Source organism: Vombatus ursinus, unplaced genomic scaffold (genome assembly GCF_900497805.2).
Source record: "Vombatus ursinus unplaced genomic scaffold, bare-nosed wombat genome assembly UNPS02014821.1, whole genome shotgun sequence".
Taxonomy (NCBI): domain Eukaryota; kingdom Metazoa; phylum Chordata; class Mammalia; order Diprotodontia; family Vombatidae; genus Vombatus; species Vombatus ursinus.
In genome coordinates, this window is record NW_020954599.1 from 15,669,438 (window position 1) to 15,693,266 (window position 23,829).

The 23,829-nt window shown below is 37.6% G+C and overlaps 1 protein-coding gene across 1 annotated transcript in view; it reads left to right on the plus strand.

Annotated features, from left to right (window-relative positions):
* The window catches only part of SEC24B (SEC24 homolog B, COPII coat complex component), a 92,344-nt gene that overhangs the window by 50,533 nt on the left and 17,982 nt on the right, over positions 1–23,829 (plus strand). The window contains exons 5-15 of the mRNA XM_027837383.1: positions 5,379–5,471; positions 7,225–7,406; positions 10,807–10,994; positions 14,256–14,358; positions 17,204–17,330; positions 18,047–18,156; positions 19,741–19,853; positions 21,322–21,440; positions 21,798–21,853; positions 22,175–22,381; positions 23,744–23,826. Of these exons, the coding sequence (XP_027693184.1) occupies positions 5,379–5,471; positions 7,225–7,406; positions 10,807–10,994; positions 14,256–14,358; positions 17,204–17,330; positions 18,047–18,156; positions 19,741–19,853; positions 21,322–21,440; positions 21,798–21,853; positions 22,175–22,381; positions 23,744–23,826 (1,381 nt within the window). The remainder of the gene's footprint in view (positions 1–5,378; positions 5,472–7,224; positions 7,407–10,806; positions 10,995–14,255; positions 14,359–17,203; positions 17,331–18,046; positions 18,157–19,740; positions 19,854–21,321; positions 21,441–21,797; positions 21,854–22,174; positions 22,382–23,743; positions 23,827–23,829) is intronic.

Consider the following 23,829-nt stretch of genomic DNA (forward strand, 5'->3'; position numbering starts at 1 on the left):
TAAGAATTACCTACCCAGCCAAACTGAGTATAATCCTTCAGGGGGAAAAATGGTCATTCAGTGATATAGAGGGCTTTCAAACATTCTTGATGAAAAGACCAGAGCTGAATAGAAAATTTGACTTTCAAATACAAGACTCAAGTGGAACATGAAGAGGTAAACAGTAAAGAGAAATCATAAGAGACTTATTAAGGTTGAACTGTTTACATTCCTGTGTGGAAAGATGATATTTGTAACTCATAAGACCTTTGTCAGTATTAGGGTAGTGGAAGGGAAAAAATTGTGTGTGTGTGTGTGTGTTTGTGTGTATGTGTATATAAATATATAAATAGTGTATATATATATATAAATAGAGGGCACAGGGTGAGTTGAAGATGAGGGGTCATATCTAGAGAATAAAATTAAGGGGTGAGAGAGGATTATTCTAGGAGAAGGAGAAAGGGAGAGGTAGAACAGGGTAAATTATCTCCCAAAAAAAAAAAGAAAAGAAAAGGCTCTTTCAGTGAAGGGGAAACAGGGGAAGGTGAGAGGGAATGAGTGAATCTTATTCTCGTAGGATTTGACTTGAGGAGGGAATAACATACACACTCGGTAGGGTATGGAAAATTGTCTTATCCTACAGGAAAATGGGGGGGCACAAGAGAGTAGGGGGATGATAGAGAGGAGGGCAGATTGGGAAAGGGGGTAATCAGAAGCAAATACTTCTGAGGAGGGACAGGGTCAAAAGAAAGAATAGAATAAATGGGGGGGCAGGATAGGATTAAGGGAAATAGAGTTAGTTTTTCACAGCATGTCTACTATGGAAGTGTTTTGCATAACTGCACATGTATAACCTATATTGAGTTGCCTGCCTTTTCAATGAGGGTGGGTGGGGAGGGAGGAAGGGAGAAATTTTGGAACCCAAAGTTTTAAAAACATTAAAAAAAAATGTTTTCACATGCAACTGGGAAATAAGAAATACAGGAAATGGGGTACAGAAATCTGTCCTGCCCTACAGTAAAGTAGAAGGAGAAGGGGATAAGAGAAGGGGGGAGGATAGAAGGGAAGGAAGACTAGGGGAAGGGGTATTCAGAATGCATGCCATCTTGGGGTAGGGGGAGGGGGGAGATGGTGTAAAATTTGGAACTCAAAATCTTGTGGAAGTAAATGTTGAAAACTAAAAATAAATTTATTACTAAAAAAACTAATAAAAGAAAAAAATTCATTATGAAGCAAAGAGAGATATGAAATAAAAACAATGTTCAACATCAGTTTTAGAAAAAGAAAATTTTTTCTGTATTCATGGAAGGAGTGCCCACACCTACTATATCAAAGACCTTTCAAAAAATGGATGTGTTTAATTGAAAACTTCTGATGCCTTCGCTGAACACATTTACTCATTCTCTTTTCAGGGGAAATGATAAAGTCATAATCCTTGGCATTTGTTAAATTGATACTCATTCAGTTTGACAATTTAGGTTTCATCTCCCATTCGTACTTTCTGACAACTGTTTAAACAATCCTTACATTTCTTTCTGTGATCAAGGTAAAATGGCCTCTTGGAAATTCTCAATTCTTTTAACAAAAAAAGCTTTTGAAAAAGAAATACATTTTCTTCCAAGCTAGAACATTGGTAAAAGATTAGAAGGAAATTCTAAACCTCAACAAGCAGATTTTTTTTTCAGTAAAATAAGAGAATACAGAAGCTATGTGTATTTAATTTAGATTATGACCCACTGTATTAGCATGTCATATCAGGACTTTTTTTCCCCTTAGTTGTCTCAAATGCCCTCTTTTCCCTATCTATAACTTTGTTTCTTTAACAGAAAAAAAAAAACTTTTTAGCACAGGTAACACTGTTTAAAAGGAAATATAAAATGTGTTCCTTAGAGAATTTTGAATTCAAGATGAGGAAATTCAGCTTTATCAACATCTATATCATCTCCACTAGTGCTACCCCCACTTCCTCATCATCTCTTTACTACTTAGCAACCTGCCATTTTGGCTTCATCCTTCACCCCCTTTTTTTTTTTTAAATTATCAAGCATTTATTTTTCCTCTCCCTTTATTTCTTCTCCCCCCCACCCCAGAAAAAAAAAAAAAGAAAGAAAGAAAGAAGAACAAATCTTGTAACATGTGTAGTCAACCAAAACAAATTCCCATATTGGCCATATGCAGAAATATGTCTCTTTCTACATATTAGTCCTTTCCTTCTCTGCCAAAAGGTGTGAGTACTTTCTTCATCATTAGTCCTTAAGTAATGATTGATCAGAGTTCATAAAACCTTTCAGAATTGTTCATTTCTGCAGTGTTCTTGTTAAAATGTAATTCTACATTCATTTATGTAAGACTACCCAGGTTTCTCTAAAACCATTTCTTTAATCATTTCTTTTAGAAGCATAATATTTCATTACTTTTTCCGTCTTATGCTGTATACTAAGATAAGGTGAAAATGAGTACATAATTTAGAAATAAAGGGTGATATAAGCGACTTGGGGAGCATGGAATAGTTTACCTGTCAGGTCTATGAATAAGCGAAGAATTTGTGACTAAACAAAAGATAGAGAACATTACAGAATGTAAAATGGATAATTTTGATTACATTAAATTTAAAATCTTTTGCACACACAAAACCAAAGCAGCGAGGATTAGAAGGAAAGCAGGAACCTGGGGGGTTGGGGGGGGTAGATTTTACAGCAGGTTTCTCTGATTCATTTCTGAAATATATAGAGAAATAACTCAAACGTATAATAATATGAGTCTTCCCCCAACTGATAAATGGTCAAAGGATATGAACAGGCAGTTTTTAGAAGAAGAAAAAAGCTATTTATAGTCATATCAAAAAATACTCAGTCACTAACGATTAGAGAAATGCAAATGAAAACAACTCTGAGATACCGCCTCACCTCTGTCAGATTGGCTCATCAGGAAAGCAACAAGTACTGGGGATGTGGAAAAATTGGGACTCTAATGCGGAGTGGTGAACTGATCCGGCCATTTTGGTCCAGCAATACCACTACGAGGTCTGTACCTCAGAGAGATCAGAGAAAAAGGAAAAGGTGCTATGTGTACAGAATTATGTATAGCAGTTGTTTCTGTGGTGACAGAGAATTGGAAATTGAAGAGATGCCCATTGCTTGGGAATGGCTGAACAAGTTGTGCTATATATTTGTGATGGAATAATATTTTGCTATAAGAAATGACAAGCAAGATGTTTCAGAAAAATCTGAGAAGATTTAGATGAACTGATGCAAAGTGAACTGAGCAGAGCTAGGAGATCATTGTACGTAGTAACAGCACTACCGTAATGATGATCAACTGAAAGACTTCGCTATTCTTGGCAATACAGTGATCCAAGACATTTCCAAAGAATTTATGATGAAAAATGCTGTCCACCTCCACCAAAAGAACTGGGTGGAGTCTGAATGCAAATCAATGCATACATTTTTTACTTTCTTTTTCTTTTTTCTTTTTTCTTTTTTTTGATCTGTGAGTCCCTAGAATAAAAGAGGCTGCTTATGGCCATCATGCTTCCCTTCAGTCTTCATTAATTTCAGTAGTGTGAAGTAGTGTGCTGTCTCAAATAACTTTGTTCCTTATAAAAGTCACCCGCTTTCCTTTTTAAAATGTTACTTTTTGTAGACTTTTAATCTTGTACATTTAGGTTCTTAGTAACCCACAAAGGCCAGAGCTAGTGACTTTGAAAATGTAATACCTATTATATGATGTAATTTTGGTCTCAAGGAATGTGTCAATATATTTTGTCTTCATTGGTATCTGAAATGTTTTGGTTTTTTTGTTTTGTTTTAATTTAAACATTTTATGTTTATAAGGAGTTCAGTGTGTTTTATAGGCATTGGTACCATTATAGTAAGGATTATTTTTCATATTTTTAGTTTACTATTTAATACAGTAACTAATTAAATGGTTCTATTAATTGTTCAACCAAGAATTCACTTAACAGTCTGGGTAATTAGTATGAAGTAAATATTCTCCTCTACTTCACCAACTAGTACCCAGAAGAGTTAATGCTTGAGTAGTTATCTCTAGAGATAATTTTCTCATCCTAATTTGTTCATACTATCAAATTTCTTGTTGAGTCTCATAGGATACATGTAAAATGTTTTATAGATGGAAGTGAGGTGCCGGGAGGAGGGAGAATGGATTACTGAGGCCAAAGTGAAAGAATTGATTTTGTAAGTTTTTAGAGAATAGTTAATAACAGAAGTCATCCCATAGCTGTAATGTCTAGCCCTTTGGTCTGATATTTTAAATATAGAGTAAGCTTTGTCATTAGCACTAGAATTATAGAACAAAAATATAAATGTTTTTACATTTCTTTTTTATTCTTTTTAACATTTTCTTTTTTCCCCCATTTATATGAGAAACAATTTTTACCATTCGTTTGTTAAAATATTTGAGTTCCAAATTTTCTCTCCCTCCCATCCTTCCCCCCTCCTCCCCACTTTATTGAGAAGGCAAACAATTTGATATAGGTTATACATGTGCAGTCATGAAAAACATTTCCAATAAACATAATTTTTTTTTTAGGCAATTGGGGTTAAGTGACTTGCCATGGGTCACACAGCAAATATATAATTTTAAATGAACTTAAAATTCAGGGGTGGAACAGCCCTAGTGTAATAATTGGTGTCAAGGAACAAGGATAGCATCTGTGTTTGTGGAATTTTTGTTCAGAGAGGATATGCTGTGCGATTGACGTACCACCATGTCCTCTTCCTAAATCTCTAGTTAACTTTACTAATAAAAATGTACTATTTAAATTGACCTACATAATGCTCCCTTATGTTGACACAGAGCCTATGCTTTGTACATTGTTTTCCTATATATTTGCTCATAATATCTTTCCAGAATCCTATGAGGTAAATAGAACAGGGAATATTACCCTCACTTTACAGATGAAGAAAGTGTTTCAATGCAGGTAGAAAGCCAGAGAACCAGACAGAACAAAGGTTATACCTCCTCTTTGTAGAAGTAGAAGCGCCTGTTGTTTTAGGCAACTCTTACCTCAACCTTGAGGGGACACATTTAATGGCTATGCATTCGTTGGAGTGGGCTTTTGTTACATTTGGTTCCCATTTTCAAACTCATGTACTTTTGTTCTTTGGCTGCTCATATATCAGTTTTACGTCTTCTCTTTTGCTCTAAATGGCTATTTCTTCATACCTATTTATTTCTACTTTTTTCCCATCCCATGCATTTTTTTAACCGAAATCCATATGAACTCAAACTGTCTTTAACTATTAGTCTTTTTATTGATTTCTCAAGGCAAGAGTCTTACTCTAGTCTAAGAAAAACATCTTTATCAAACTGCCATCAATTTTCTCTAAATCTTTGCAGTTTTTACTAATGTTATTTTGGTTTTCTTTTCTTCCAAGCCATTGACAGCTCCTCTACAACCAGCAGTGTTTCTCCTGTGCCCAACAGCTTTGATGTCCTAGAAGGCGGGAGCTATCCAGGTGACACATTGGGTGTGTTGGCTTAATAACTCTTGTAAAAAATAATGGACTTCCAGGGAAGACCTTGTATTAGAATAGAGGACGGGTCTTCCTGTTGACTCTCTCTGCCTGGTGTTTTTATACTGCCAGTGAGCTAAAATGGTTATAACATTTTTAAAAATACAATAAAACTTTATTTAAAAGCATAAAAACCATTCCTAGCTCTCAGGCTATATACAAAAACAGGCAGCAGCTGTAGTTTGCCAGACCTTGGAATAAACCATTTTATATGTAGCACTATCAAAAAAGCAGTGGTTCCAAACATGGCATTCTAGTCTACAAATAATGAAAATGTTTATTTTCAACAAAAGGACATTTTAGTAATGTTTATCATTTGCTTTAATTTATAATTTTAAGCATCATATACACTATATTTCTAAAGCAATTTCATCATATTATTACTTTGGAAAAGAAGATGTGATGCTAATTTCTTTTTAAGTTGATATCTTTTACCCCTCTACAAGATGACTTTAAAAAATAAATCTCATGATAATCCCTTTCCCCCTTCCCCTTTTCTTTGGCCCTTGTTTTCCCTCAAAATCTTATCTAAAGTAAGTTTAGCTTTTGATCCTTTCTTCCACCTCTTCATTTAGGATATTATGCATACCATGCCATCATGGTTTATGTCTCAGTTAACACAATCTTAGAGATAGGTTTAGGATCCATGAATTTTAACCAGACCTTTCAAAACTTTAAGTCACATCAGAAGAACAGTTAATTTTTTTTTTTTTTTTTAAGGACAAAACCAGACAGGCATATTTCCTATAAAAATTACCCCTTACCACAGAAGAGTGCAATTAATGCATCAGCTCGGAGCCAAATAACTGATATCTTTTTACTGTGATTATCTTGGGCCGATGTTATTTCTTAATATTATGGGAAACAAGAGGTAAATTTGAGTCAGTAAGCAATGTTTTTAGAACTCAAATTTTTTTGAGACACTTACAAGGATATATCATGGCAGGAACTCATTATTGACAAAGATTAAGTCTTACTTCATATAAAATAAGGAATCCTTGCTCACTCTAAATTTATTACTGTGTCCTCATTCTTTCTATTTTCCATCTCCCTCCTCATTACATAGTCTCCCTAGCTGCCCTTTCCAGCACTGATTGTACTTTCAGACATTCCCTCTCCTCCACCAACCACCCCCCAACTGGCTGGTCAAGGTGGAGAAGTTGGAATACTTGCTACCCCATTGCCATTTCCCTCTACCTCCATTATTCAGTAACCTCTGCTCCTTTGAAATTGATTCAGTATAGATCTGCCACCCAATTCAAATTCTGGTAGCTGTTGTCTGTTGACCTTCAGGACACTTTCTTTCTTTCCTCTTTGCATTTAAGGCAGGGGTGGGGAACCTGCAGCCCTTTTGGGTCCTTGGTTGCGGCCTTTTGACTGAGTCCAAGTTTTACAGAACAAATCCTTTTATTAAGGGGATTTGTTCTCTGAAATTTGGATTCGGTCAGAGGGCTGAATTTGAGGATCTGAAGAGCCACATGTGGCCTCTCTATTGTACCATGTTGTTGCCTTATATGATACAACTCCATTTTCAGGGAGATGTGACAAGGCAGAGGTCAGTTTTAGTAGAAAAGGAAGAAAAGTGGTTTTTCCTAAAAATCGAAAGAGGATGCTGCTGACTATTAGGGTAGGATCTATTGAATTGAGCATAGCTGCATTTTTGAAGTTTGTTTTCAAGGTGCTGACTCCGTATTTATCTCTTTGTTAGATCCGCTTTCGTCATCGACCACCAGTCCAGCTCCGGCTCTCTCTGTTCCTCAGGCAACCAAACCTGCTAAGCCCTTTGGCTATGGGTATCCAATCCTTCAGCCTGGTTATCAGAATGTAGGGCTGAGTTCTGGAGCACAACCTAGTAACCCAGCATATTCTGGATTCCAGCAGTTTGCCCAGGTATGTGTAAAGAGTGGCGTTCTTTAGTCTGAGCAGATTATCATAATTATCATCCTAATCAAAGTCCAGGTCATACTGATGAGGATGGGATCTGGACCCCAAAAAGGAAAAACCTTGGACTTTCCCACGTGGCCACATCTCTGGAGTTCGCGAGGCTATAATCTCATCCACTGGCCTTTCATTGTGGCTATGCCCAATCTCCCAATTCTCTATTACCCTTAACCTAGTCTAGCCCTCCATTACCTCACAGTCCCGGCAGACTACTTGGCCACTCCTAGATCTCTCTCACAGTCTCTCTGTTTATAAGGTCCATCTTGTCTCCATTAAAGTGCTCAGATTCTTAAAATCTAGCAATTGCTCAGATTCCTTAGGAGTCCGCCCAGTATGATGGATGTTCTAATAAACCTTGTCTTTAGCTGAAAGAAGGTTTGGGTAGAATTCATTCGGGCAGGACCCACTTGTCATGATTTTGGGGTCCCAGCACCCCTCAACCTCATCATTTTGGTGGCCCATACAGGGAAACTGCCTTATCCCAAGTTCTTCTCCAGCCAAGACTGGAAGGTATGCAAGCCTCCTCCCCTTCTTTCTTGCCCTGCAGTTGGGGTCGCTCACCAAGCACCTAGCAAGGCTTGGAGGTGCTTTTCGGGCAGTGATGCTTCCAGGCTCTCAGTCCACTGGTTCAGTTTGAGGCCTTGGACCTGGGTACACCTTCCGCGTATAGAGGATAAGAACTTCCCTATCTGGAAGCATATGTCCAATTCTGTGTTCTTTTGGCGCTGGAGAACTGGGAGATCCCAGTTGATGAGCATTATAGCCTCAGGTGAAAGCCAGAGATTTGGCCATGTGGAAAAGTCCAGGGTTTTTCCTTCGGGGTCCAGATCCCATCCTCATCACTATGTAACCTATCATGATTGAACTTCACCTGCCGAAAGGAAAAAGGATTATCTGCTGTTATTTCTTCCATCTTCTAGTATGGGGAATTTGTTTTGAGCTCACTTGTCCCATTTGAAAACAGCATTATATCCTCCCAAAACTATTTGACTAAAGTCTGCTTAGTAAGAAACTGACATCGTTCTGTTAAGATACTTGTGCTAGTGATATCACTGTTGGCCTGAGCTGTGTGATCCTTGGGCCTTTTTGTCTGTCTTGTCCTCCCTCTTCCCAGTTGTAATTAGCTACTGCCACACTTAGCATAGGCTAGTCTGACACCATCTCAATTTAACAATATGGAAAAGTGAGCATTTTGAGTTGGTGTTTACTGGCAATAATAGCTCACATCATTCCTGTAAATTAAAGTTTATAAAGGAGTTTCCTCAACAACTGTGTGAAGAAATCATTGTGAGTGTTATTTTTTTCAATTTTACAGATGAAGAAACTGAGGTTCAAAGAATTGGTGACATGTCCAGGGTCACACAGCTAGTAAGTGTCAGTGCTAGAATTTAATTAGACCTAGGTCTTCTGATTCTCAAGTGTTCTGTTGCACTGGGAAAAATAATTTAAATAGAGCAGAATTTCCCCAAGATTGACAGGAAGGCTCTCTGCTTGGAATCAAAGGCCCCTGCTCAGCCTGCCTTAAAGAATGTTCTCAGTCTCAGAGTGGCTAAGAATGAACATTAGAAGCTGGTTGACACCTTAGTCAGAGGCTTAAGTCACAAAGAACTAAAGCCTTCTAGGGAAGGTGCAAAACAAGGAGCAGGAAAAAACTGTAACATTAATAGTAGCAAAAATAATAAAAGTGATGGTGATGGCTGGCATTTTAAAGTTTGAACACATTATTCACTTAAGCCTCACAATCCTGGGAGGTAGGTATTATAAATGTTAATATCACTGTTTTACAGATTAAGAATTTAGACTTAAGTTAATCCATGGTCACCCAGTTCGTAAGTATCAGGACTAAAATTTGAACCCAAATATTCTAACTTCAAGTCTAGTACTTTGTTCCATAATTCCTGCCTCTCTATAGGCGCAGAGATTTTCCTGAGCTCTGCTTGAGTAAATTGCTTTTATTTGTTCATCAGTTCAGATAAAGGTTTGACTTGATAAACTGGTTTGATTGTTTTTGTGTTAGAACCAATAATTCCTACTCTTGATCATATGTAATTTTTCCTGCTGTCTTAATAAGGAGATACCAAATGTGAATGGATTCTATGGGCTGGATGTTTGGGGGTTAGAAAGAAACCAAACTTTTTATTGTTATGGTTGGAAAATACCATAAGTAATGTGTTAGAATAAAGGAATAAGACAGTGGAAGGCACCGATTGTATCCTTCCCACTTTAATTGCCTCCAGGAGTAAAAATGAAAATGAATCTTTTGTATGTCACTGTGATATAGGCCCCTGTCCTGTGAGAAATTGGGAGGCTTCCCAGAGATAGGATCTTAGGGTTGGCTGAGCACCCCATCAATTGCACTCCATAGTGTCCCTAATTTTTTTGGACTAGAAATAGGGCAGGATGTGGGGAGTTAGGTTAAAGGAACAATTGGACAGGTGTGTATTGTAAGCAAAAAGTAAGGGTGTTCTGCTGGATGACAAGTGAAAAAGTATTTGGTCCTATTAGCCTAGGGGACATTGTATCTGTTACCAACACTGTGAACTACTAGATTCTCTTATTTTCTGTCCTCTAAACCTGGCAGAGATTTAGGTCTGAGATGTTTGTCTCTTGTCAGAAAGATGGCAAAGGCTCTTTGCCTGGCTTTGTTTTTTGACACATTTCAAAACCATGTCCAAAATGATACCTGTCACCTAGATGTAAATTGTTAATATGTTTATTAGCTATATTAATCATTCTAAAAGATTAGAACTTCAATAACTATCCTAGTTTTTATAGATGCTTGTTTTTAAAAAAAATGTTTCTCTTACTGTGATAAATTGCTTAATTTGAAGCTTTATGACAAAAATTAAAATGCCTTTAAATATTAAGACTTGCTATAAAACCCAGTTAAAGACTATGCAGTTTTTTTAAATGAATTTTTATTAATGTCTTTTGTTCTTCCCTTGTCTAAATTTCCCCCACCACCTTCCAGAGCATCCCACAAAACAATATCTCTGTACCTGTTATCCCTGCAATAGAGTGGGGTGAATTATCTTCTGATTTCTCTACTTTGGGGTGATTGTCAAGTCTTGGTTCCTTCGTGATGATCATTAATTGGACACAACCTTCTAATAAGTAATGTGACTGCCAAAAACAAAAAAAAACATAGAGCTTATTAATCAATGGTTTGGTTTTTTTTTACTGTTGAAACAGAGGAAAAATGTGAGTAGACAAGTCAGCATGGGGTTATTTACTCATTAGTATAAGAGATCTTAAATTTTCTGCATCTTTTGTAGATACAGGGTAACAGACTAAGATCACATTTGGTTTGGTTTGGTTTGGTTTTTTTAATAATGCTCTTATTTTTCAGCAGTATCCTGGTATGAATCAGTTGTCATCTAGTCTAAGCGGATTAAGTCTCCAGCATTCTTCTCAACAACCAGAAAGTCTGAGACCAATCAACCTCACTCAAGATAGGAATATTCTGCCTGTGACTCCTGTTCTGGCTCCTGTTCCTAACTTGAATTCAGACCTGAAAAAATTAAATTGTAATCCTGAGTAGGTATATGTTTTGTAATCTTTTTAATGTATTATTTCTTGATAGAAGATTTTTTTTTATATTGGCATTAAAAGTAGTAAAAATGGTATGGAATGTGTTGATCTGGAGACAGTACCAAGGATGGTTTTTCACTTTAAATTAGCATGGAATTTAACATGGAAATGGGAAGCACAAAATGTAGTCCCTCTATTTTAGAACCGCTTTATTTTCAGAAATTTCTGGCAATTAGAGCATATTTTTTCATTTGGGGATAATTTTTGTTTTATTCAGAGATAGTTTCTTCCTCTTTCTTGAACATATTCTAAGTCTTGGTGAGGAAATTTTCCCTAATACCCTAATAAGTTAATAACAATTTCTTTTTCTCCTTTTCATCCTTTTTTCCCCAATGGAAAGAGCGCAGGACTTGGAGTCAGCAAACTTGGCTCTAATACTTGCTAGTTGAGTGACTATGGGAAGTCACTTAAGCTCTGCCTGAGCCTCAGTTTCCTTGTCTATAAAATGGGGATGATAATACTTGCACCTTCCAGGGCTGTTGTGGAGAAAGCGCTTTGTAAACCTTAAAGCACTATATAAATGTGAGTTGTTACTATCAGTAGTTATAATAAAACAATAATCTTGTAAACAGTTCCTCTCTGTTTTTGATATTTTGTGCCCCCTTTTCAGCCTTTACTTAGCTAAGATACATCTGTTCATTTAGTAAATTTTTATGTAAGCCCAAGGAGAGGTTTAGGCAGAGGGTTTGCCCCTTGATATTCTTATATTCATCAGGGGATATGAAAAAAACAAACAACAGTATCATTGCCCCATCTTGAATCTTAATTTCAGTTTCCTTTCTGTTGCATTCTTTCAGTTAGAGATCTAACTCTCCACCTTCATCTGGCCTGCTACTAAGACCCCATTTCACCTCCTAATTAGAAAATAATAATGATAGCTGACATTATATAGCGCTGTACAAAGTGCTTTCACGTGCCTTCTCTTATTTAAGCGTCACAACATTTCTGTTGCTTTCCTCCCATTTTTCTGCCCCTTATGTTTGAGGAAATCGAGGCTTAGAAAGGCTATGCCATGCCCAAGGTCACACAGCTGATAAATCATAGAGCCAAGACTCAAACCTAGGTCTCTGACTCTAGATCAGTTCCTTGTAATACTCCATATGAACCTGTTACTAATCAGGCTTGGCACCTGTCTCCCAGGTCCTCCTAAATAGAATATCCCCTGTGCCTTCCGGCTTCCCTGTCCTTGTAATGAGATGCCCTCGTGCTCCCTGGGTGTCCTTCATGAGAGTTCATGTATTCCTGAAACTCATCCTTTCTATCCAAAAGTAGACTCAGGATTCTCTAAATAGGAAAAGGCTCCTATTATGTAGGGTCTATTAATACTCTGCTTAAGAATCAGTAAGTACCTTTAATTTATTTCCCAGGGACCATAGCCCTTGAACTTTCTTGATTTCCAGTTCTTTTCATTTGTTTGACTTCTTGCTATAGTAGCTGCCATTTGTCTTCACTAAGAATTATTTGTTTTTAGCACACCTTCTCTTTTTCCTAGCTTGACCCACTGCTTTATTTTTTCGTCCCTAATCAAGCTTCCTTCCTGTCTTTCTAAAAGACCTTAGCAGTAAGTGAAATTGAGTTGACTCCCACAGCAGCCCTGCTTGTCCTGCCTTTCGTGGAGTCTACTCCACGGAATTCTGTGCCACACATGCCTGTCCAATGAGGCCAGGTGTCTGTCAGCCAGGGACTCCCAGAACACTCACCCGGAAGGGTCCCCCTGCTAATGAAGCAGTGAAGCCCAAATGTCTAATTATCCTTCACTCTCAGAGACCTCTTAAAACAACCTGCTAATCCATCCTGTCCCTGCCTTCCCCCCAGGGAGCCTAGACCATTCTTTGGAATGCCACTCTTCAGAGTCCCCATATTCCTTCTCCAGGCCTAGTCCTATCACTGCCCTCTTCCTTTGTTCTTCTGGGGAGTTGAGTTGCAACTTGGGAGGTGACCTCCATTACTTGGCTCTTCCTGCTTTTGGTCAGGGAAGCACATACTAGTCAGCTCTGAGCCTTCTCCAGCCCCTGTATCACACTTGAGTGGGCCCCACCAGAGTTGGGTTTTCCCCCTTGGGAACTGAGGTGGGCTGCTGAGTTGTCGGCGGGATTGGACTGTCTCAGAATTATGAAGTGGGTGAAATTTGTTTTTGGGTCCTCCCATCTCCCCTACTACAGAAATATTTATTAAAGCTTAAAGCTTCACTAAGACTTTTGGGGCCTCCTGTATAAACCTTGGGACTAGAATAGACCTCAGAACTTGTCATTGATTTATATTAATTTTATCATGGAAACATTCTTCATACTGGTTGATCATTGTACATGGGGGGAGCAGAATTGCCATGGATCTGAGATACCTCATTTTTGCCCAGCTGCAAAAGCTTTATCCATTGTCTGCCTCAATAGGTTGTAGTTATTTGGCACCTTATCAATACTATATGAAGTCAGAAAATTTTTGTTTTGTGTCCTTGTTGATTTTGTTCATGATGTAATTGCTGGGTCATTAGGAATTCTTAGCACGAGAAAGTGGTTAGCATAAGAAAACAAGAAAGTTAAAGTCAGTCTGAGAAATAAACCTTATAGGAAACTAGCAGGACTTTGTTGGACTTTAGCTTTAACATGTGCAATAGAAGGAAGTATCCTGAGGTAGTAATATAGGCCTGGGATGTTATTTTTAGGTGAATTTGTGACTCATTTTATTAAATACTTAATTCTGGCTTTCTAGTAAGGGAATTTTGGTTAAGTATTATCACATTTGTATCAGTATGAACATTTTATGACTCAAACTAGAACAGATCTGAAGCCTAGGGGAAATTTTTTCTAATTGGGCTAACTGTGCTAGGAATACCATTCATTCTTTGATGAGGCAACCTTATTCTTGTTGCTATGTGAAACGAAGCTACATGTATAAGGAGTCACATGTAAGTCTTATCAACAAGTGACATGGGGAAGTGGAATTAAGATAGCTAGCCCTCAGTGACAAGAATACGAACAGGGAATGGTTCTTAATATGGTAATTTTCCATCATGAGAGCTTCTGAGACCTCTTTTTAGAGCTTTGTATTATGTTTTTGTATTTAAAGTGATCAAGTAACATCTGATGGTTTCCCTATAATCTGCTGAAATATTCTTAACTGCTGTGATTGTTTATAACTTAGCCTCTATCGCTTTGGTATATTTTAGCCTGAGAGCTAAACATGATATTCTTTTCATTTGCCTTTCAGTTCATTTCGATGTACTCTGACAAATATTCCACAGACTCAGGCTTTATTGAATAAAGCTAAGCTTCCTTTAGGGTTGTTGTTGCATCCCTTCAGAGATCTCACGGTAAAGTGTCATTTTTATATTTTGTTCTTGGATGGAGAAATGCATGGTTATGTATTGTACATCGATTGAATATTTTTTCTTCCCTGTTTTTGTTTTTAACTTGTAAGAGAAAAGTACTCCAGTTTGTTAGCATTCAGTTCAGCAAATATTATCATCTACTATGTGCAGCAAAATGGTGGTAGAGGATATGCATAGTTTTAATTCCTATTTTCATAGAGGCTACTATCTAATAGTGGAGTATGACATGCAAAACTATTTTACAGTATCATGTATGGTGCATTCATAGGAGAGCTTTTAAATAAATTGCTGGATAAGATACAGAGCAGGGAACATGATTATAACTGAGAGAAACAAGGGACAGTTTGGGAGAGAGGTCGGGGCTGGAAGTATGTCTCCAAATTAAATTAGAGACCAGTTTGTGAGTTCGTTATATGTTCATCGAATATCTACAACGTGTAAAGGATTGCAGTAGATTCTGATTAGTAGTAGTTTATATTTATGGAGAGCTTTAAACAAGTCATATGGTTTTGTGAAAAGAGCGATGGTCTGGAATCCAAGGGATTGTGTGACCTGAACCTCAGTTTTCTGATCTGTAAAAATGAGATGGTTAACTAGATAGCAGCTGTTCTAGATGTGTGACCCTGTGATTTATGGCTTACCAATATATACTGTCTTGTTTGGTCTTCACACAACAACCCTGTGAAATAGGGAGTCGATTTCCTCATCAGTATTAGGAGCCACATCTTTAAAAGTGAGAAAACTGTGGTTTATAGTTTACACACCTTTGCCCTAGGTCTTAACACTAGTAAATAACATGACCCTGGAACATGATTCCATTTACCCTCTACTCCAAATCCAAAGCTCTTTCCATTAAGCTGCACCAGATCCTTGAGGGAATTCAAAGAATTCAGATAGTCCATGCCATGAGGAAACTTAAGATCTAATTGGGTAAGGGGCAGCTAGGTGGCGCAGTAGATAGAGCACTAGCCCTGGAGGGAAGGCATAGAATTTAACATATACAGATAAATAAAGTAGAAACCAAAGTGTGGGAATGCATAAAATAGACACAAAATTCTGTAAAAGCTGACAGGAGAGAGAGATAAATTATAGGAATAATAATACCTAACATACAGTGCTTACTATGGTACATCACCTTAAGGTTATCTCATTGGGCCTCACAACAACCCTGGGAGGTTGGTGCTGTGATTATCCCCATTTTACAGATGAGGAAGCTGAGATTAAGTGACTTGCCTAGAGTCATACAGCTGAGGATGGATTGAGAGAGAAATAAATAAATATGTATGTGTACATACATATTTGTATGTCTGTATATTGTATACATTCACATTATTATTACAGAGGTTGCTTGTTTATGTAAGAATGAGTCCTAGAAAATGTCCCGAAGCTATCAGTCATATCGAACAAATCATCTCTGCAATATTAAGGGAAGAAAAGGAAAAAAAAAAACAGAAGGTTTAGTGAGTCAGTGTAACTAGGACATAACATTAAGGGAAAACTTCTTTTTAGGCAGAGTATTACAATTTCTAAATATTTAACGTTCCCTATTCTGTTATTTCTTCTTTGCTCCACTTCCCTTTTATACAAAAGCTATTACGCCTAAATTAGGTTTGCCAGTGTTTTTAGACATCAGTAGACTTAATGAGTTCACTTTGGGCCTCAGTTACATGGGCCCACTACATTTTTACTGTGTTTTTCCCAGTACTGCCTATTGCAGTTTCACCCCCCTAAAAGAATCAGATTCCATTTCTTTTTTTTTTTTCAAGATATTTTTCAAGATATTCACTTCAGATAAACAAAGGAACCTCAAAAGAATGGATAGGGCATATCAAGTTTGTTCAAGGCACAATTCTTATTATTCGTATTACTATTCATTAATTTCTAATAGGCCTCTTCTGTAAGGTAGAGGCTTGGACTATTAGATGGTCACTAGAGTCTCATCAAGTCAGTTCAAAGACACAATAAATTGTAGGCCAGCTTTTTAAAAAGGAAGACCATTAATAACTGGAGAATGACCAGCTCAAATGTGTTTTATAAAGACTAATTAAAGGAAGTGGGACAATTTTCCCTTGAGGGAATAAAAGATTTGATTATAGATGGGAACTGTTTTTGAAGGGCTGTTATCTTGTGGGAGAGGCCCCGAAGGGAAGAACTGGAAGCCTTTGGTGAAAGTTGAAAAGAGACACATTATAGGCCTGTGATTAAGTAAAACTTCTTAACAATTGAGAAACTGCCCCCAGTAGAATGATCTGCAGGTGACAGTAGGCCACTCCTTAGGACAGGTCTTGAGGCAGAGGCTGTATGACCATTTGGGTCAGCTGGGTTGTTACAGATCACATAATGTCTGAAGTCCCTTCCAACTCTGAGATTTTGAGGCCTAAGCACGTAAACTAAACCTTAAGTTAACCATGAACATAAGCAAAGATGTTTATGCCTCTCTCATACCCAAGGAAACTCATAAAAATGCCACCCCCAGGCATAGTCACTCAGTGACAGAAGTACCTCAGGATTACATCTAGGGCACAGCTGATGAGCTCTGACTCATGGCATTCCCTGGGCTTATCATGCCACCTGTCGGCCAGTTCTTACTCCTTGTGTGGTGCCATCTTATTTTAGTGATGTTGCCTAGTTGTTTGTAAGAGGAGAGGCAGCTGGATAGCTGCTCATTTTGCTCAAGGCACTGTGAGGTATTATTGGAATGGTGCCATTTCAAGCCATACACATAAGCAATTATGAGTTCTAATCTTTATACTGAGCAGAACAATAAGAATATTTAACATTTCCTTGGGATAATGTGTGCTACACCTTCTTCATTTTGTTTTCCTAGCAATTACCAGTTATAACATCAAGCACCATTGTGAGGTGCCGGTCTTGCAGGACATATATCAACCCTTTTGTGTCCTTCATTGATCAGAGGAGATGGAAATGCAATCTGTGCTACAGAGTTAATGATGGTGAGTTTCGTATTTGGGAGTAGAACTTGGTGTTTGTTTGTTTGTTTGTTTTTTAATGTTATGTATTTTAAATGTATTCTGACCACTGTGTCGTAAAGTGATTTCTGTCCTCAGTCCTATGAAAGGAGCACATAGGCCAAGAATACCCTCATTATGCCCCTAACCTAGTGGACCATGAGATTCAGAGCAAGTCCCTATGTGTAAATGGAGGGCAAACAAAAAAATATTCACAAAGCAAACAGAGAAAGATACCTAAGTAAAGTCCTGTGTCTTAAGTTATATGTATGCATGGCAGAGGACAGCTCAGATCTAGGAGAGAGTATCATAGAAGTCAAATTATGTGTCATTATTCCTTAGGCTGTTTGACAGGGACCCTTGGTCTCCTTGTTTTCAAGTGTGTCTCTGTATGTCTCTCTCGTAGCAGCTGTGTGGTCTGATGGATAGGATGCTGCTAATTTGGGAAGTAACATTCTAGCCCCTGTTCTTGATTTCAGGAAAGGAACTTCATATTTCTGCACCTGGGTTATTTTTTAAAGGGAGGTATTTTTCGTGATTCAATGATTATTAAGCTCTTTGGAGTCTTCAAGTAAACAACATCAAGATTGAAAGTAGTAGTTATTAAAATTTCTGTGGCATAACTGTTTAGTTGTGAGTATAAAAGCCATGTGTTTTATCTGTCAGTGATGATTTGCATTGGATTCCCAATTATTGTCTAGTTCCTGAGGAATTTATGTATAATCCCCTTACCCGTTCCTATGGAGAGCCTCACAAACGGCCCGAGGTTCAGAATTCAACCGTGGAATTCATTGCTTCTTCAGACTACATGGTAACTATTAAGTGTTTTGTTATAATTATCTGGTCTTGTGGTTGCAGTGCTTCTTTTTAGTTTTGAATTCTGTGAATCTTCCCCCATGTTTTGAAACTTTTACAGGATCAGTTTTAGGGGCTTGGGGGTTTGTTTTTGTGTTTTGATTTGTTTTTTATTTAAAATCTGAAAGTTGGTTGATGAAAAAGTAGATTTTTTTGAAAAGGCAATTTATAACATAAACATTTCTTAATCATATTAAGCATAAATAACAATAGCTACCATCATGTAAACTCTGTAAGTTTACAAAACATTTTATATAACCCATTTTTGTCATACAGTGACGGAGTTGGGATTGAACTGGCGCATTCTTGATTCAAAATCCAACCCTCTTTCTACTGTAGCATTCTCTAAAATCACCAGCACCACCACTAACAGTTATTGCCTTTTGGTCGTATGGCCATCATATTAGCTTAGGTCAGCTGTCACCATCTCAGCCTGATTCCCAAATGGAATCTTCCTGTCTTCCTCAAGCTACCTCCATTCATAGTTTGTGGAAGATGGTACCACATTTCTGGTTCAGCAGATGCCCAGCTTCATTGTTACTGGCTGAGCTTGGCCTTTATTCTCTTCTCTTCCAGTAACCAAACTCTGGCATTCCCCCTCTATTTCTTTTTCCTTCACAATCATATCCTTTGGGTGGGGCTGCTCTTCTCAATGAGGCCGTCTTCTTTCTCTTAGCTACTAGGATCTTCACCTCAGAGTCTTTCCTATCTCCAGCCTTTGCCATGTCCAGACAATTCAAGAGGTTACATCTGGACACAGTTTGAAGTCCATACTGTATATGTGGCTGTATACTGGTTAGCTTAATAGTCTGGGCCACTTCCTTTCTCTGGCTTTCCATTGTCTTATCTATTTTTGTCAGTAGCCACTTAAAGTCTACACCACTCTCCTCTACAGTTCTTCTTTCACTCTAATGAGGCGTGCCATCTTACTGTATTTCTTGTCTCCCACTCCCAGCTCTGCTTTCTTTGATATCCTGTACTAACTCTGTCTTACAAGTTGTTTTTCTGTATTATGAGTTCTGAATCTCATCCCCAATGTGTCCTTCTCTAATTGAAGATGAGAGAAAGTTAGTTGTAGTTGTTCCTTTTCACATGTGATATACCACTTTACCTCTCTGAAAAGCTTGCCAGGGGTTTTGGCGCCCTGACCTCAATCTGCAGAGCATAGCCAAAGAAACCACCTAGTATCTGTTAGGCAGAGAGGACTAGAGGCAGAGATTGAGGATTCCCAGGCCTGTCTCCTCGCCTCCATCCATGTTGGCACAGTGTTTCATAAGTAGGAGAGACCTGGCCAGTTCCGTTTCATTCAGACTTCCTGAACAGCAGCCCCTCTCCCTCACAGCCCATATCAACTCAATTTAATGGAGAGAAAAGAAAACAAAACAGTATTTCTTTGTCAGTTCAGTAGTTTGTAAGTAAACTCTTAGTATCTAATACAGTATTTTTGTTAGGTTTTTTGTTTGTTTTGCAGTCTTCTTAGTATGATATGAAAGAGTGAATTATGACTATGAAATAAATTCATTGTTTCTATTCCCTCCAGCTTCGTCCTCCTCAGCCTGCAGTATACTTGTTTGTTTTCGATGTGTCTCATAATGCAGTGGAAGCTGGGTATTTGACAATTGTCTGCCAGTCGCTGTTGGAAAATCTGGACAAGTAAGGCTATTTAGATTTATTCATTTTTCTATGTGATTGAGCTAGGTTCAGAGTTTTAGGATTATTATTGGAGAATATTTTAAGTTAGCTTTCATTATGATGCATTGTTATATGTTGTTCAGTTTTAAATGATTCTTTGTAACCCTGTGGTCCTCTGTCCATGGGATTTTCTGGGCAAAGATGCTGGAGTGATTTGCCATTTCCTTCCCCAGTGGCCAGCAGATTAAATGACTTGCCCAAGGTCACACAGGCAAGGCCATTTTTGAGGCTGAATTTGAACTCTGGCTGTCCTGACTCCAAGCCCAGCACTGTATCTACTGTACCACCTAGCTAGTGCTAGGTGCTAGTAGCAATAACACTCACTGTCCAGTGTGTTGCAAGTGTCTTTCTGCTTGGTTTGAATTGTAAATTATACCCTGACATCTGTTTACCTATTTGGTAGAAACAGCCCTTAATACCATATCAAGGATATTTATTTACAGGTTAATTTTAATTAAGCTAATGGTTGGGTATGTTTATCAGGAAAGGAAAGTTAATAAACCTGTAGAATTGGAGAGTGGGAAGGAACTTCAGCAGCCATCTAATTCATCCCATACATAAAAAGAAGCCCTACTATAAACCTAAAAAGTGGATAGCCAGCCTCTGAAGGAAGGTAGCCTTTGCATTATTGATGTGTCCCACTCCTAACACCATGATTGATGTGGCAGAGAGCAAAACCCAGAACAGAAATCATTTAGAAAGAAGTTTATTAAGTCATCTAGCCGAGGGGAGAGCTGGAAAAGGGGTGGGGTGGCCTTCTACCCTGAGTGTCTGTAACATACACATTATATAGGGCTCACACAGAGGAACAAGGAAACAGGAGCTAATTGGTCCACACCGAGACAATTTCCAAATAAGACACATGTGTTACTTGAGATATAGAGCAGGAGAAAACTCCTCACGTTAATCTTTAGATCTGACTGGGATTCTGGTCAGCACAACCTAGGTCCTGAGTTAAGCATTAAACAAATCTGGTCTCTAAGCAGCAGTCTGGTTTCTCAGCCATACAAGACTGGGCAAACAGTGCAGTCAAGTTTTCTCACAAGTTCCCTCCCTTTTAAATCAACAAGAAACATTTGGTTCATCTTTTAATCCATGTTGTTGTTTTTTTACTCTTAATATTTGGGTGCTGAAGTGGATGTTTTTCTTATTCAAGTCCAAATTCCAGATATGCCTAACATTTTTTTTTTAAGTGTTTTATCATTTCTTCTTGCATTGTCTGTTGGTTTCAGTGCTCCCCCATGAACTCTCTGTGGTGGTTTCAGTAAAGATTGTTTTGTTTTTCTTCAGGTCTTTTAATAAAAGAAAGGGCTCTGTCGACCCCAGATTAACTCATTTAGTTGTTATCATGTCATTTTTAAAAAAAAACCCGTGATACCAAGCACTTGGTATTGAAAGTTGTTTTTTTGTTTGTTTGTTTTGTCTTTAGACTGCCTGGAGATTCGAGAACAAGAATTGGGTTCATAACCTTCGATAGCACGGTTCATTTCTATAACTTACAGGAAGGATTATCACAGCCTCAGATGTTGATTGTCTCAGACATAGATGGTAAATACTTAATAAAAGAAATCACCACAGTCTTGGACTGGTACAGAATTGTGAAGTGAAATGTGCTTATAATTTCAAATCATTTGAGTGAATGGTAACATACAGTAGAGATAAAATTACAGGGCACACACACCCTGATCTGTAAGCCTTTAATTTAATATTTTTCTAGGAAAATACTTTAATTTTTTTTTATTCTGTTGTGCTGTTATTATAATTAGTTGTTACATTTAAATCCATTTGTATGCAGATACATTCCCTATTCTGTGTAACATAATTTAGCCAAGACTTACAGTACTTTCCTTTATTATAATCCTTTGTACCTTGATTTGTTTATTAGAACATCTGTTTTGCCCACAGATATCTTCTTACCTACACCTGATAGTTTACTTGTAAATCTACATGAAAGCAAAGAGGTAAGTGGCTTTTTTTTTTATTATAACAATGCTGTGATTTCAGTAATTTGAAAGTTAAACATTTAGTCTTTAGTTTCTTTGTATAAAAGCTATCTGTATTTAAATGTATTGTTTCAGATGGATTTTCTGCAAATAATACATTGAAAGCAGCCACATTTCATCATTAACGGTATTAGGTTTTAGAAAGACTTGATATTTCAGTTACATATAGTCTTGAACCTAAAAAGAAGTGAACTGAATTTTAACACAAATGCTCCAGAATGCTTTAGATAAGTAATTTCCTTTCCTTTTTAGTAACTATTTGTAATCTTTGTTTTCCAGCTGATAAAAGACTTATTGAGTGCTTTACCAAATATGTTCACCTATACAAGAGAAACCCATAGTGCTCTTGGTCCTGCACTTCAGGCTGCCTTTAAATTAATGTCTCCAACAGGTGGCCGTGTGTCTGTATTCCAGACACAGTTACCTTCCTTGGGTGCAGGACTCCTGCAGTCCAGAGAAGATCCTAATCAGAGATCCAGCACAAAGGTATCTTAGATTTTATTTTGATATCGAGTTCACCAGAGTGCTTTCCGTTCCCCATCTTTTCATCATAGGACCCCAGTCATTTTTTGTGTACTTGAATTCTTAGTTAACCTTCAGACGTTAAGGAATCCTTGTGAGGAAGTTATTTTTCAGTTAGTTTTAGGGACTGTTATACAAATTTTAACTTACTGAATGTTGAGCAGAGAATATCAGTTACAGGGGTAAAATTAAAGGTCTCGTCTTTGCTTTTGTCACTGTAGACTTCAGTGCCCTTAACAGGAAAAAGAAAATCATTGCTAGGAATTTCTCTTCATCAATAAGTGCCTGCTGTATTCCAAGCACTTCAGTAGGACCTGGGGTGACAAAGACAAAAATGAAACCGTCCCTGCTTTCTTAGAGCTTACGTTCTCCCTGGGGAAACTGTGTTTGTGGGGTGTGTATCTGTGTGTATGTACACATACACAAAGTCAGTATGAGGTAGTTTAGGGAACGAGGGGACTGGCAATTAGGGGGATTGGGAAAGATTTTATGAAGGTCATTAGTCTATAAGAGGTCTTTTGTTCCTGCAGGTTTTTCCCTCATTTAGGCCAAATACATGCACTTCTTCTCCTGTTTTTTTTTTTTTTTTTTTTTTTTTTTTTACTAAGCAGAGATGCTAAAATTGAATGCTCATGACGTCTTTTTAAATAGCAATTCACCTAAGGTGAATAAAAACTTATGCCAGGAGGAAGCAAGAATGATAATTTAAACATTTATGCTGAATTCCCATGGGAGGCAAAGTTGATTTTAAACTGGTAAATTTTGTCAAGAAGAAACAAAGGGGGAAAGGGCTTTTTGTACCTACTTCTAAGTACAGCAAACAAATTTTCATTTCCAGTTTAGCTATCCATTAGCCTGCAAAGATATACAGCCTCCAACCTTCTAAAAATTCCTGAGTTATCAAGATAACACAGTTCTTTGCTGTTGGACTGTTCAAACAAACTATCCGTTTTAAGTTTCTAAAATACTCTCTGCCTACCTTGGGCTGAGAAACCAATTATATTAGTTTATTCATTGGTCAGACTTTTTTGCCCTCAGGTCTGGCATCTATAAAATCTAAGTGTGGTCTTAGTATAATTTTTTTTAATGTGTAGCTACATTTTTTTCCTTTCAAAGAGATATCGCTTTAGGGATCGAACTTGTCTTAAGCAGCTAGGTGACCTACAATTTGACTAATTCCAGCATATGATACTTTTGGGCCCATATCTCCTACCGCGTTTGTGTTTAAAGTCATTAAGAATCAGTGCCCTGAGATAAATACTTCTGTATGCCCAAGCTACTTCTCCTGTGTACATAAAATGGATCTTCTTTAATTTTTTGCTGAAGGTTGTGCAGCATCTTGGTCCTGCGACTGATTTTTATAAGAAATTGGCATTAGACTGTTCAGGGCAACAGACAGCAGTGGATCTGTT